We start from the raw sequence: 16,417 nt of genomic DNA on the forward strand, positions 1-16,417 counted from the left end.
CAATCATCGGCTGTCACTCGGGCTTGAGTATGACCGTCCTCCCTCTGGGTCCTCAGGTGGGCGTAGAGGCCAGTCCTGGAGCCGCATAATGGGAGGACGCCTGTGCGTGACAGCTTTTTATATGGCGAGGCTGATGCGCCTGCAGCCACCACACGGTCCTTGGCAGGGGGGGTGGCCAGAGTCCTACGGCATGGAGAACCAAGACGATTGGGGACCACCATCGGCTGCAGCCTTCATCCACCTTCACCGGCATTGTCTTCTGCCAGTTCCGCCGTTGAGGTCTTCGTTGGATCGTGCTTCGTCTGGAACCTCCCCCCTTGACCTGTCCACCTTGGGTGACCCTACCAGGAGCCAAGCTCCGGACAGCATAGCACCTGGGATCATTAGCACATGCAAGCTTCTCCACCACGACAAGGTGGTGATCCAGGAGAAGACCAATGTAATACATATTTTGGGGTGGTGTGTGTCTTCCTCAACCTCGGGTCCTCTACCAGAGGCCTGGGAATTTGAGGGTTCTGTGCAGTATCTTAGCTGTTCCTACAACTGCACTGTTCTGGACAGGGACCTCAGATGTTGTTCCTGGAATCTGCTGGAGCCACTCTCCCAGTTTGGGGGTCACAGCCCCTAGTGCTCCTATTACCACCGGGGCTACCTCGTGGATTTCACCTTCCACATCCCCATCTAGTTCTTCCTTCATCCCTTGGTATTTCTCTAGCTTCCATGCTCTTTCTTCCTGATGTTGCCGTCACTTGGGATTGCTACATGGATCACTGCTGCTGTCTTCTGCTCCTGGTTGACCACCACAGTGTCTGGCTGGTTAGCCAGCACCTGCTTGTCAGTCTGGAACTTGAAGTCCCACAGGATCTTAGCTCTGCCATTGTCAACCACTTTTGGCGGTGTCTCCCATTTGGACTTGGGGACTCTCAGTCTGTATTCAGTCCAGATGTTCCTGTACACTATCCCAGCCACTTGGTTATGCCTTTCAGTGTACGCTTTCCCAGCTAGCATCTTACACCCTGCTACTAAGTGCTGGACTGTCTCAGGGGCGTCTTTGCACAACCTGTGTCTTGGGTCTTGTATGATGTGGTAGACCCCTGCCTCAACCGATCTGGTGCTGAGTGCCTGTTCTTGTGCTGCTATGATCAGAGCCTCTGTGCTGTCCTTCAGGTCCAGCCTTTTCTAGCCACTGGTAGGATTTATTGATATCAGCCACATCTTCTATCTGTTGATGGTACATCCCATGGAGGAGCTTGGTCTTCCATGATAGCGCTCTTCTTCTTTCTCTGCACTCTCTGTCTTCTGCTGCCCGAGGTAGTCACTCAGCAGCTCACCCTGGGAGTCCCTCTTTCTGATGTACTCACGGATGTTCCTTGTTTCACCCTGGATAGCGGCCCTGACACCCACTAACCCCCGGCCCTCATCTTTTCGCTTCTCGTACAGTCTTGGGGCTGCTGGACTTCTGGTGGAACACTCCGTGCACTGTGAGGCGTTTCTGTGCCCTGATACCTGCGGCCTATCTATTGTCATCAGATACCCAGCTGGAATAATAAGCTGGCCAAAGGAGGAGATGTTTCAGCATTTACATTTCAATTCCAGACATTTCATCCTCTCCTGAGTAATCCTTTAGCTCGGTCTGCCTCTGAGACTTAAAGCGTCGTGTGATCACTTCTTTATGGTAAAATATGAGCTTTTAATTATAACTAAAAACTAATATTACATTAATAGCTATTAACGTCGTAATTGGGGTGTTTAAAATGCAGCGACAAATTCATCTTAACTTGAGACTCTTCACTACTTTCTGTTCCTATCGCCGGTGCACTGGTGGACACACTGGTGGACACACTGGTGGAAAAAGTCAACGTTGCACAGGAAGTGACGTCTTCTACCAAACAACCCGTTAGCTTAGTAAATGGCAAAGGCCTTGTTTGGCATCATCACAAGTGCAGTTTAAGAGCACTGTTGTGAATTCTGACCAGGGTGTTGTGACCGAAGTGATAATATGGACTTTTAATGACAGTATATACGTGTGATGTTATGTAAGTCTACGTGTAACACTACCACGGGCCTCTAGAAGTTCCCGCGGCCTCCAGCAGGAGGACACCCTTTGTAACTGTGGATTTCAGCACTAACGTATAGTGTCGCTTAGCTTTCCATTTCACCCTTGACCACTGAGGGCTGACAACTGCAGGACGAACGCTGACCCACGTGGTTTGGCCTTTTACTGATACGGCACACCACCCCGTTGGAGTGTTTGTGTTACCCGTTATCGTTTCCTTGCCATTTTCATTACCGAGCAGAAACAAGAGAGGATTAGACAAGGGACGAAAGGAGAGGAAGAGAGCAGAGCTGTTGACAGATAAGAAAGACAGAAATACCTATAGTTTAATACACACACACACACACACACACACACACACACACACACACACACACACACACACACTCAACCCTCATAACACAAAGGACAGATGAACATGGACACACACAAATACGCTGTCACCTTGTTTCAGTGAATAAACATTTCCTTTAAGAAATGTTTGCAGGTATAATGTAACACAGTGTACAAACGCACATATACAGATACATCCATTATCCATCCATCCATCCATCCATCCATCCATCCATTGTCCATCCATCCATCCATCCATTATCCATCCATCCATCCATCCATCCATCCATTATCCATCCATCCATCCATCCATTATCCATCCATCCATCCATTATCCATCCATTATCCATCCATCCATCCATCCATCCATCCATCCATTATCCATCCATCCATGCATCCATCCATCCATCCATCCATCCATCCATTATCCATCCATCCATCCATCCATCCATCCATTATCCATCCATCCATTATCCATCCATCCATCCATCCATCCATCCATCCATTATCCATCCATCCATCCATTATCCATCCATCCATCCATCCATCCATCCATTATCCATCCATCCATCCATCCATCCATCCCATCCATCCATCCATCCATCCATCCATCCATTATCCATCCATTATCCATCCATCCAATCCATTCCATTATCCATCCATCCATCCATTATCCATCCATCCATCCATCCATTCCATTATCCGAACCGCTTATCCTGCTCTCAGGGTGGCGGGGGATGCTGCAGCCTATCCCAGCAGTCATTGGGCGGCGGGTGGAGAGACACCAGGGTCTCAAATCAACATTATGTTCCTTACCAGCCATGCAGCAGCGCCCCTTCTAGGTCAACATAAAGTAGCAATTAAAATGTACATGTTGTGTAAAAAGCAAAAAAAGCCTTATCTGTATGCCTTTATGTCTTACTGGTGAGATCATATAAGCGAAAAATAAGGCGCGAGACCCCCTCAACAAACACACACACACACACACACACAAACCCAGAAGGACTCAAACAATAAATCACACTTTCCATGTATTCTGTATCTGGCTACTAGCCTAAGCGACCAATGGGGATCGTAGCATAAAAGGCTCAGACCAGCTGATTGGCTCTACCGTATGACAGATTGAGGGTGCCTGGTGGCCACGGGCTGCTCTGTGTGTGTGTGTGTGTGTGTGTGTGTGTGTGTGTGTGTGTGTTTGCAGAATATGGGTTAGATTCTGTGTGGTTGTGTGTTCGCCCCTATGTATGCCTGTGTGTTGTGCATCCTGCTATCTATCTATTTGTACGTATGGCTGTGTGTGTGAAGTTGTGTGTCTGTTTGCGACGGTGTGTTTCTGTGTTAACTTTGTTTATGTTTGTCTGTGTGAACATTTACGTAGTGTGTAGATTTTTGCTTTTCTGTACCTGTGCATGTGTACAGTTCTGTCCTTTGGTTAGAATTTGCTTGTGAAAGCAAACACTTGGGGGCGGCACGGTGGGCGCGGGGGTTAGCGCGGTCGCCTCACAGCAAGAAGGTCCTGGGTTCGAGCCCCGGGGTAGTCCAACCTTGGGGGTCGTCCCGGGTCGTCCTCTGTGTGGAGTTTGCATGTTCTCCCCCGTGTCTGCGTGGGTTTCCTCCCACAGTCCAAAGACATGTAGGTCAGGTGACTCAAAGACATGTAGGTCAGGTGACTCGGCCGTACTAAACCGCCCCTAGGTGTGTGTGTGTGTGTGTGTGTGTGTGTGTGTGTGTGTGTGTTTGTTGAGGGGTCTCACGCCTTATTTTTCGCTTATATGATCTCACCAGTAAGACATAAAGGCATACAGATAAGGCTTTTTTTTGGTTTTTACACAACATGTACATTTTAATTGCTATTTATGTTGACCTAAAGGGGCGCTGCTGCATGGCTGGCAAGGAACATAATGTTGATTTGAGACCCTGGTGTCTCCCCGCCCGCCGCCCAATGACTGCTGGGGGTAGGCTCCAGCATCCCCCGCCACCCTGAGAGCAGGATAAGTGGTTTAGATAATGGATGGATGGATGATTGTTCTGTCTTTCACTTATTTATTTATTTATTTATGAAAGGAGGGTTGTCATGTTCTGATGACACGCCCTGAAAAAAATAAAATTATCCTTACCAAAAAAGGACGGATTTCTTATACCAAGACGGAATTATGCTCATTAAATCCAAATGGATGACTTTTTAAATATGCAATAAACATTTTTATTGCATATTTACATATTTATCAGTTGTCTAGGTAAAGAGAGGGTTGGCCGGACAGTTACGAGTCAGTCAGATACTCGGGGGTGGCGTGGGCTTGCCGTAGGTTACAGTATTTGGACACCAACACTGGTTTTATTATGACCTAATGGACGTGTGTTTTAGCATGATGGCTGCAGAGTTGAAACGATGAAATGCACAACAACAACAACACACATTATGCGCTGATCATCCATCCATCCATCCATTATCTGACCCGCTTATGCTGCTCTCAGGGTGGCGGGGATGCTGGAGCCTACCCCAGCAGTCACTGGGCGGCGGGCGGGGAGGCAGCCTGGACAGGCCGCCGGTCCATCACGGGGCCGATCACTCATGACCAGAAGTTGGGGCCGCTGCCCAGCCAGGCGGTATCACGTACAGGCGTCAAATGACGAGGTGACCTCAGAGGAACTGCGGTCTAGAGCGAGCGGCGGTGACTCCAAACACTGGCAGTCATCATGTAACGTGACGCCAGAGAATTACAAGGCTCACTAGGGACCGTCCATCACCCCCACTAGTGGTGGAAGACGGTAACGCTGGTTATTAACGAACGACGTCTTCTCCTGTCTCCTCTCCTGTGTGTGTGAATGGTGTGATGTGAGTCTTCACTGCGAGCACGTGTAGTCTGTCCTCCTCCCGGGTCTCCATGGTGACGGTGGTCGCCACATGGACACCGCTTGGCACATTCTTTATATATCTTATAAATCCATATAACTTTGCTGTCCTGTTTCTCGCTCCCCGGTGCGGGACTAACGTTTTCCTTGTCTCTTCTCCTACACGAATGGCGTGATGTGAGTCTCCCCTGTGTGCATTTCTGCCTCCGTCCAGGTCTATACGGCGATGGCGGTCATGGGGCTCAGGTCCTAGGCTGTTCGGGTGGCGTCTGGACACTGCTTGGTGTCCTGCTCATCGTATTCTTCACATTGGAGGATAACAGAATTATTCGGTACACACAACATCCATTGCCCGTCTGTCCATCTCGGGAGAGAGAGAGCCCTCCTCTGTTGCTCTCCCTGAGGTTTCTTCCTATTCTTTTTTATCCCTGTAAAGTTTTTATTTTTTATTTTTAGGGAGTTGTTCCTCACCCTGTGCGAAGGTCTAAGGACGGGATGCTGTATTGCTGTACAGCCCCCGAGGCACATGTGTGATGCTGGGCTACACGAATAAAATTCACTTGATGTGACTTCTGCCCCTTTTCCACTACATGGTACCGGCTCAACTCCACTCGACTTTTTCGTTTTCCATCTCTGGAAAGTACCGGCATTTTGGTGACTGTTACCACTTTTTTTGGTACCACCTTTGTCGAGGTTCCAAAAATACTGGAGCGGGTACCAAAAACCTCCACTGAGGGGGTACTGTTAGGGTAATGCGAAACGACACAGAAGCGAGTTGAGTCCAGTCGAGTCGAGTCGAGCCGAGCCGGTACCGTGTAGCGGAAAAGGGGCATTAGACGGCTAATTATTGGCGACGGGATAGATCTATTTAGCTTTGAAGCCTCAGACATCTCAATACGCAAATCCAAATATAAATTCAAACTCAAGGCACTTTATTGGCCTTACCAACCCCAACCTATCAGACCTCAATAGCAAAGCCATGATACGCAGAGCACCAACCACAACTCAGGATCCTACCTGCCCCCTTAACCCATTCTCCCCATTGCTTCCATCTGGCTGCAGGTCCAGCTCTGTTCTTCTGCCATTGAGGTTCTGAACTCACTGGACCTCTGGACTCTTGTGTTAATGTATTGTTGTCTCCCTGTTCTCTGTGTCTGTTGTGTGGTATGTATAGTCTGCGCACATATATTTACTGTATGTGAGGCCCTGTACAAAAGGTGACGACACAGATCCTCTCGTAGGACAATACAATATCTAGCTGTCTAGCTAAATCGCCTACCTTTCTGTTCTAAATATCGAGCAAGATGTGTTGTTGTTGAGGTGACTTCCCTACTGAGGATGTCAAGCTGTCACTTACATGAGCCTCATCACATCTTCCTCCCCTGACTGGCCTGTTAAGATTTTACTCATCATAAGGGGAGCGGGAGGCTAGGAAAGAGCCGTTTTATTTTCCCTACTATACACACTGAACGTGGTTGCTTGGTCTCCTGCTTGATCACCCTCTCTAGCTGTCTGTCTTTATAAGCATTAGCTAGCTGTCTGTCTTTATAAGCATTAGCTAGCTGTTTGTCTTTATAAGCATTAGCTAGCTGTTTGTCTTTATAAGCATTAGCTAGCTGTTTGTCTTTATAAGCATTAGCTAGCTGTTTGTCTTTATAAGCATTAGCTAGCTGTTTGTCTTTATAAGCATTAGCTAGCTGTTTGTCTTTATAAGCATTAGCTAGCTGTCTGTCTTTATAAGCATTAGCTAGCTGTTTGTCTTTATAAGCATTAGCTAGCTGTTTGTCTTTATAAGTATTAGCTAGCTTGATCACCCTCTCGTTTGCCCGTCTCTCTACATCCCATGCTTTTGTACTACCAAGCCAATCTGAACACGCAGCACTGACAGAGTCAGCATCTTAACTGTGTCTCTCGTTCACATCAGGATAGAGGCCTCCACCGCATCCCCAAGGAGGAGACAAGTGATTCATGGAAGGAAAGAAAGCTGATGAGTAAGTTAAATGAACACAGGCAAGGCCAACAAGGGGAAAGGGACAAGACGGAAAGAGGAGGAGACGGTATGCCGGTCTGTGTGTCTGTCAGCATCAATATAGGGCACCAAGCTTGTGGTTGGAAGTCCACAAGCAGCAGGACATGCAAAACAGAGACCTAGACAGCAGCATCTGGGTTTGGTTGGTATCAGCAGCTACAGTAAGACCAGGTCAAGCTGGCTGTATACATGAAACCGTGGTCACAAAGGGATCAGGAATCAGGACCATTTAGTTGTCATTTCACTTGTGTACATGAAATGAAACTAAACATTGTTTCCCCCAGCCCACAGCAGTGCAACACAAACACAAAAACACATACCCAAACTACAAGAACACACTTATCCAACAGATCCAAGAAAAAATTTCACTGTCCAAGAAGGCGAACGTCAGGATGACTGTCGGAACTGCCGGTCTGCATGGGCTAGCAGTTAGCTTAGCCTGCCCCGCTTCCGCGTCCTGCCAGACCGCACTCGGTGCTTCCTCCTTGGGTGCAGCTCCAGGCAGGGCAGTGGTCCCTGGGTCCACTGGACACAGCAGACCAGGCTCCCCCAGCCGATCCAACTTCAGCTCTCCCAGCCAGACACCCTGGACACACCTCCCCACACTCCACACAACGACACCAAAAGCACGGTCAACGCTAGGCCAGGCTGCCACCAGACCGCCCTCGGTGTTATCAGAGCCGCTGGTCTGTATGGGCTAGCAGTTAGCTTGGCCTGTCCTGCGTCCGCGTCCTGTCAGACCGCCCCCGGTGTTTCCTCTTCGGGTACAGCTCCGGGCAGGGCTGTGGTCCCTGGGCCCACCAGACACAGCAGACCAAGCTCTTCCAGCCGATCGAGCGCCAGCTCTCCCAGCCATCAAACGAAGACACAAACTTAGATGCACACGTGGACAAAGACACTGCATGGACGGTACTGGGTGAGGCTGCCATAAACATAAGTTTGTGCCGCCATCTTCCCACACCAGTACTGGGCGAGGCTGCTGTAAACGTGAATTTGCGCCTCCGTCTAGCCAGGTTAATTTGGGTGTTTGTCAGGCTGCTATACTGTGATAAGAGATGATCTGTCTCTTTGTTTCTACTATCTTCCACTCACACAAAAAAACATACATGCACACATACACACACACACACACACACAAACACACAAACACATGGGCACATACAAACACACGCATATACACTGCACAGATGAGATGGGATGTTATAATAGTTGTGTCACACTGAAGGACACTAGACAACTGATCACCTCTGTCTGCTGTGATTTTGTGAATGTGTGTGTGTGTATGTGTGTGTTCATGTGCATTACCTGACATAAAGAGTGCGTTTCTGGGTGGAGCGAAGCGATGTGGAGCTGGAGCTGACGCTGCTGGTCATCATCTGTTCTCTCAGGTCATGAATCTTTGCCTCGAAACGACTATACTCTGCAGCACACGCACACACACACACACACACACACACACACACACACACACACACACACACACACACACACACACACACACGCACAAAGAGAGTGTTACAAACACAGACTTACTGCTGAAGCTAGATGAACACAGCATCATGTATGTAGACAGCGGTGACAACAGAAAGAGGGAAGAGGACTAGATTTTCTGTCTTCATAAGCATTAGCTAGCTGTTTGTCTTTATAAGTATTAGCTAGCTGTCTGTCTTTATAAGCATTAGCTAGGTGTTTGTCTTTACAAGCATTAGCTAGCTGTTTGTCTTTATGAGCATTAGCTAGCTGTTTGTCTTTATAAGCATTAGCGAGCTGTCTGTCTTTATAAGCATTAGCTAGCTGTCTGTCTTTATAAGCATTAGCTAGCTTTTTGTCTTTACAAGCATTAGCTAGCTGTTTGTATTTACAAGCATTAGCTAGCTGTTTGTATTTATAAGCATTAGCTAGCTGTCTGTCTTTATAAGCATTAGCTAGCTGTTTGTCTTTATGAGCATTAGCTAGCTGTTTGTCTTTATAAGCATTAGCGAGCTGTCTGTCTTTATAAGCATTAGCGAGCTGTTTGTCTTTATAAGCATTAGCTAGCTGTCTGTCTTTATAAGCATTGGCTAGCTGTCTGTCTTTATAAGCATTAGCTAGTTGTTTGTCTGTTGCGTGTCAATTTGTCTGTCTTTCAGTGTGTCAACTTTAATTTATTTGCATGTTTGTCTGTCTGCCCAATTGTTTGTTCCTTTGTCTGCCTGCTCGACTCCTTACCTGTCTGCCCATCTTCCTACAGTCCACCTGTCTACAGTTATGTCTGATTGTCTGTCTGTGCGTCTCCTAGTCTGTCTGTCATTCAGTCAGTCAATCTGTCAGTCTGTCATTCAGTCAGTCAGTCTGCAAGTCTCTTTTGAGAGACTTGAAGAAGAAGAGAAAACTGGAGAAAGGGAGAGAAGAAGAAGAAGAATCTATTTAAATGGAGACAGGGACATCTCAAGCACTCCGTCCAACTAGATCTAATTAAAAATGGCGACAGCGTCTCAACCCACAGTTTCCACACGCGTCAGTCTCAACAACAACGGGTAAAATAGGACAGCTGACACTGCTGGGGTGAAATGATACACTCAGCAGTTCGGGTACAACAACGCACCCACAACCACAGCCTAACAAATGCAAAACCTTTGTTTGTGTTGATACGACCGATGAAAATGCAGTTTGAGTGGTTATAAGTTTTAAAAAATATCAGAGGTGAATTCAACGGGTTTGTGCACATTCCTCCCACAGTCCAAACACACGCAGGTCAGGTGAATCGGCCGTACTAAATTGTTCCTAGGTGTGTGTGTGTGTGTGTGTGTGTGTGTGTGTGTGTGTGTGTGTGTGTGTGTGTGTGTGTGTGTGTGTGTGTGTGTGTGTGTGTGTGTGTGTGTGTCCTTTCATGGCTTGGCAGCCTCCCCGCCTGCCACCCAATGACTGCTGGGATGGGCTCCAGCATCCCGGCGACCCCGGTTGGGATAAGCAGCTTGGATAATGGATGGATGGATGGATCTTTATGTTGCATCAGAACCTCACCATCTAAATAGTATGAACACACACACACAAACACACACACACACACACACACACACACACACACACACACACACACACACACACACACACACACACACACACAGAGACCCAGTTCTCTGGGTACAGCCCGAACCCAACTGAGCGCTGCATTGGTTTTTCTTCATCATGTCAGAATCATCATTGAAATGTATTATTCATGTGTCCACCCCAAAGAGTGATAAACAGTATTCTGTTATGTCCATTGAAATGTCTCATCTCTGTATTTCTGGTCCTAGTTTTGCTTTTAACCCCCCCCGCCCCACCCCCTTTCCTTCCTTCCTTCCTTCCTTCCTTCCTTCCTTCCTTCCTTCCTTCCTTCCTTCCTTCCTTCCTTCCTTCCTTCCTTCCTTCCTTCCTTCCTTCCTTCCTTTCTTCCTCCCGTCACTCTCTCCATTTAAAAACATGTTTTAAGTTTGCTTTACCAATATTACTAAAAAATATTGGCTAAAATGGCTAGCGAGGGCCCAGGGTGTATCACAACACTAGCCCCGATCTCATCAGGGCTGTACAACTGGTTTTCGCCCCCCCCCCTTTTCTCCCTAATTGAATTTGGCCAATTACCCCGCTCTTCCGAGCCATCCCGGTCCCTGCTCCACCCTCTCTGCTGATCCGGGGAGGGCTGCAGATTACCACATGTCTCCTCCAATACATATGTAGTCACCAGCCGCTTCTTCTCACCTGACGGTGAGGAGTTTTGCCAAGGGGCTATAGCGCATGAGGAAAACTGTTATGACACTGTTGACTTGACTGACTCCATCCAGTGGTGTAGGAGGCATTTGTATTACAGTGTCACATTATACATGCATGCTGTCCTGTACAAAGGCTGTTACACAACAACGTGCGAGGAGCTCAGCGATGAACAGCAGCAGAGTCACTACACGGTGATGAACAGCTGCAGTCACTACACGGTGATGAACAGCAGCAGAGTCACTACACGGTGGTGAACAGCAGCAGAGTCACTACACGGCGATGAACAGCTGCAGAGTCACTACACGGTGGTGAACAGCAGCAGAGTCACTACACGGCAATGAACAGCTGCAGAGTCACTACACGGTGGTGAACAGCAGCAGAGTCACTACACGGCGATGAACAGCTGCAGAGTCACTACACGGTGGTGAACAGCAGCAGAGTCACTACACGGTGGTGAACAGCAGCAGAGTCACTACACGGCGATGAACAGCTGCAGAGTCACTACACGGTGATGAACAGCAGCAGAGTCACTACACGGTGGTGAACAGCAGCAGAGTCACTACACGGTGGTGAACAGCAGCAGAGTCACTACACGGTGGTGAACAGCAGCAGGGTCACTACACGGTGATGAACAGCAGCAGAGTCACTACACGGTGGTGAACAGCAGCAGAGTCACTACACGGCGATGAACAGCTGCAGAGTCACTACACAGTGATGAACAGCAGCAGAGTCACTACACGGTGATGAACAGCTGCAGTCACTACACGGTGATGAACAGCAGCAGAGTCACTACACGGTGGTGAACAGCAGCAGAGTCACTACACGGCGATGAACAGCTGCAGAGTCACTACACGGTGGTGAACAGCAGCAGAGTCACTACACGGCAATGAACAGCTGCAGAGTCACTACACGGTGGTGAACAGCAGCAGAGTCACTACACGGCGATGAACAGCTGCAGAGTCACTACACGGTGGTGAACAGCAGCAGAGTCACTACACGGTGGTGAACAGCAGCAGAGTCACTACACGGCGATGAACAGCTGCAGAGTCACTACACGGTGATGAACAGCAGCAGAGTCACTACACGGTGGTGAACAGCAGCAGAGTCACTACACGGTGGTGAACAGCAGCAGAGTCACTACACGGTGGTGAACAGCAGCAGGGTCACTACACGGTGATGAACAGCAGCAGAGTCACTACACGGTGGTGAACAGCAGCAGAGTCACTACACGGCGATGAACAGCTGCAGAGTCACTACACGGTGGTGAACAGCAGCAGAGTCACTACACGGTGATGAACAGCAGCAGAGTCACTACACGGTGGTGAACAGCAGCAGAGTCACTACACGGTGGTGAACAGCAGCAGGGTCACTACACGGTGATGAACAGCAGCAGAGTCACTACACGGTGGTGAACAGCAGCAGAGTCACTACACGGCGATGAACAGCTGCAGAGTCACTACACGGTGATGAACAGCAGCAGAGTCACTACACGGTGATGAACAGCAGCAGAGTCACTACACGGTGGTGAACAGCTGCAGAGTCACTACACGGCAATGAACAGCTGCAGAGTCACTATACGGTGGTGAACAGCAGCAGAGTCACTACACGGTGATGAACAGCAGCAGAGTCACTACACGATGGTGAACAGCAGCAGAGTCACTACACGGTGGTGAACAGCAGCAGAGTCACTACACGATGGTGAACAGCAGCAGAGTCACTACACAGTGATGAACAGCAGCAGAGTCACTACACGGTGGTGAACAGCAGCAGAGTCACTACACGATGGTGAACAGCAGCAGAGTCACTACACGGTGGTGAACAGCAGCAGAGTCACTACATGGTGGTGAACAGCTGCAGAGTAGAGGACTCTTTACTGTGGACGCTGTAGAGCAGTGTTTCTCAACCGGGGGTCCGCGGACCCCTAGTGGTCCGTGGTGTAATTGCAAGGGGTCCGTGAAAATAAAATATCTTTAAAAAAAAGATCCTATGACATTTATAGAAATAGGATTATTTTACTCAAATGTGACCGAGACCTTTATCTACCTAAACTGTAAAGGGTAACAGGACTTTTTTCTCTAATTACATCTGTTTCACAAGTGTAATTTATTGTATTTTAATAAGAGATCTCACTCCCGTTTGCATTGTTAAAAGTTACTGCATAAAAATTCTGTTATTACATATATCTGAAAGTTACTGAATACATATTCTGTTTTGTTACATATATCTGAAAGTTACTGAATACATATTCTGTTTTGTTACATATATCTGAAAGTTACTGAATACATATTCTGTTTTGTTACATATATCTGAAAGTTACTGAATACATATTCTGTTTTGTTACATATATCTGAAAGTTACTGAATACATATTCTGTTTTGTTACATATATCTGAAAGTTACTGCATAAGAATTCTGTTTTGTTAACTATATCTAAGTTACAACTGAAAGCTCTTATGTTTGCCCCAAAGAGTGAATAAATGCTATAATGCAATTTAAAATGCAGTTTCTACTGTTTCTATCAAATTGCAACCCCCTCCCCCAAGATCACATGGAGGGGTCCTCAGGGTAGATCAAAAATACGCAGGGGGTCCAGGAACCCAAAAAGGTTGAGAACCACTGCTGTAGAGGACTCTTTGCTGTGGATGCTGTAGAGGACTCTTTGTTAGCCCATTTTAACGAGTGTCCACGAAAATGTCACTGTGGATCTTTCATTAAAATTCTACATAATTAATGAAAATTCATGCACCAGAGCTACAATGTGAGTTTGGATGGACTGAATAATATAAACCTCCCCATCAAGGTACCACCTCCATGGTTTTTAAAGGGTCTACTGTGAACATCTTTTGAGCAAAAAAAAAAAAAAAGGTAATATATCTACAATATATCTACAATATACCTACAATATACCTACAATATATCTACAATATATCTACAATATATCTACAATATACCTACAATATATCTACAATATATCTACAATATACCTACAATATATCTACAATATACCTACAATATATCTACAATATACCTACAATATATCTATAGTATATCGACAATATACCTACAACATATCTACAATATATCTACAGTATATCTACAATATATCTACAATATACCTACAGTATATCTACAATATATCTACAATATATCTACAGTATATCTACAATATATCTACAATATACCTACAGTATATCTACAATATACCTACAGTATATCTACAGTATACCTACAGTATATCTAAAATATATCTACAGTATATCTACAATATATCTACAGTATATCTAGTGTCATCAGGTATGGTGCTGCTTCAGTGTTAACCAGGATGTGTTACTCATACTCCTGGATAAAGAGTGTGTGCTGGGGCAGATGCTGCTGCCTATCTTCTTGTCCATTGACGTCACTGCTGACAGCAGTCTGAATAAGCCCCATGAAAGGTGGTGCTGTGTGAGGGCGGTGCTGTGTGAGGGTGGTGCTGTGAGGGTGTCCCTGAACGTCTCTGTGAAAGGTAGAACGTAATTAAGCCTAAGTAATTAATACAGTAGTCATACCCAATCATGCACATAAACACACACACACACACTCACACACAAACACACCTACACACACACACACACACACACACAAACACAAAATGAGGTAGGTAAAAACAGAACACGGAATTTCAAAATATATATAGGAACATACTCGACTATATACTAGTGTCTGCACTCTGCTCCTCAGCAGCCCCTTTTGTGTGTCCAGTATTTGTTGACTTCCCTCCACTTCAGACTGACGCACAACGTTGAAACACTTTGCAGAAGAAGCTCCATTTCTAGATTAATGCATCGCCCTAAATCCTGAGCTGGACCCAGTCTTTCACGAGAGAAGGTTAATAAAAGATGCCTTGTTTTTGGGGGGGGTTGCTACATTTTTTCACATTCTTGTTTTCTAAAGCCACTGTTGCTGGACCCAGTCTGTCCCACCCGACGTAGCTTGAACATGAGCTCTGAAGCCGTGCAAGTCAGTGGCTGAAGGCAGAACAACAGCTGGGATGTTGCCTTGCCACATGGTCCGACACAGAACCAGATGCAGAAAAGCCACATGGTCCGACACAGAACCAGATGCAGAAAAGCCACATGGTCCGACACAGGACCACATGCAGAAAAGCCACATGGTCCGACACAGAACCAGATGCAGAAAAGCCACACGGTCCGACACAGAACCGGATGCAGAAAAGCCACACGGTCCGACACAGAACCACATGCAGAAAAGCCACACGGTCCGACACAGAACCAGATGCAGAAAAGCCACACGGCCCGACACAGAACCAGATGCAGAAAAGCCACACGGTCCGACACAGAACCAGATGAAGAAAAGCCACACGGTCCGACACAGAACCAGATGCAGAAAAGCCACATGGTCCGACACAGAACCGGATGCAGAAAGCCACACGGTCCGACACAGGACCAGATGCAGAAAAGCCACACGGTCTGACACAGAACCAGATGCAGAAAAGCCACACGGCCCGACACAGAACCAGATGCAGAAAAGCCACACGGTCCGACACAGAACCAGATGCAGAAAAGCCACACGGTCCGACACAGAACTAGAAACAGAAAAGCCACACGGTCCGACACAGAACCATATGCAGAAAAGCCACATGGTCCGACACAAAAAAGCCACATGGTCCAACACAGAACCAGATGCAGAAAAGCCACATGGTCCGACACAGAACCAGATGCAGAAAAGCCACACGGTCCGACACAAAAAAGCCACATGGTCCAACACAGAACCAGATGCAGAAAAGCCACACGGTCCGACACAGAACCAGATGCAGAAAAGCCACATGGTCCGACACAGAACCGGATGCAGAAAAGCCACATGGTCTGACACAGAACCGGATGCAGAAAAGCCACATGGTCTGACACAGAACCAGATGCAGAAAAGCCACACGGCCCGACACAGAACCGGATGCAGAAAAGCCACACGGTCCAACACAGAACCAGATGCAGAAAAGCCACATGGTCCGACACAGAACCGGATGCAGAAAAGCCACATGGTCCGACACAGAACCGGATGCAGAAAAGCCACATGGTCTGACACAGAACCAGATGCAGAAAAGCCACACGGCCCGACACAGAACCAGATGTAGAAAAGCCACACGGTCCGACACAGAACCGGATGCAGAAAAGCTACACGGTCCGACACAGAACCGGATGCAGAAAAGCCACACGGTCCGACACAGAACCGGATGCAGAAAAGCCACACGGTCCGACACAGAACCGGATGCAGAAAAGCCACACGGTCCGACACAGAACCGGATGCAGAAAAGCCACACGGTCCGACACAGAACCAGATGAAGGTGCAGCACACGCACGAACAGGAAGAGACCAGAACCCGAGCAGTTTAAATATTTTCAGGGTCAGACGCTGAGCT

The 16,417-nt window shown here is 47.4% G+C and overlaps 1 protein-coding gene across 1 annotated transcript in view; it reads right to left on the bottom strand.

Moving 5' to 3' along the window:
- The window catches only part of LOC130109963 (disks large homolog 1-like), a 202,741-nt gene that overhangs the window by 6,182 nt on the left and 180,142 nt on the right, over positions 1-16,417 (bottom strand). Inside the window, 1 exon segment of the mRNA XM_056276928.1 lies at positions 8,577-8,691. Within this exon segment, the coding sequence (XP_056132903.1) occupies positions 8,577-8,691 (115 nt within the window).

Source organism: Lampris incognitus, chromosome 3 (assembly GCF_029633865.1).
Source record: "Lampris incognitus isolate fLamInc1 chromosome 3, fLamInc1.hap2, whole genome shotgun sequence".
NCBI classification, from domain to species: domain Eukaryota; kingdom Metazoa; phylum Chordata; class Actinopteri; order Lampriformes; family Lampridae; genus Lampris; species Lampris incognitus.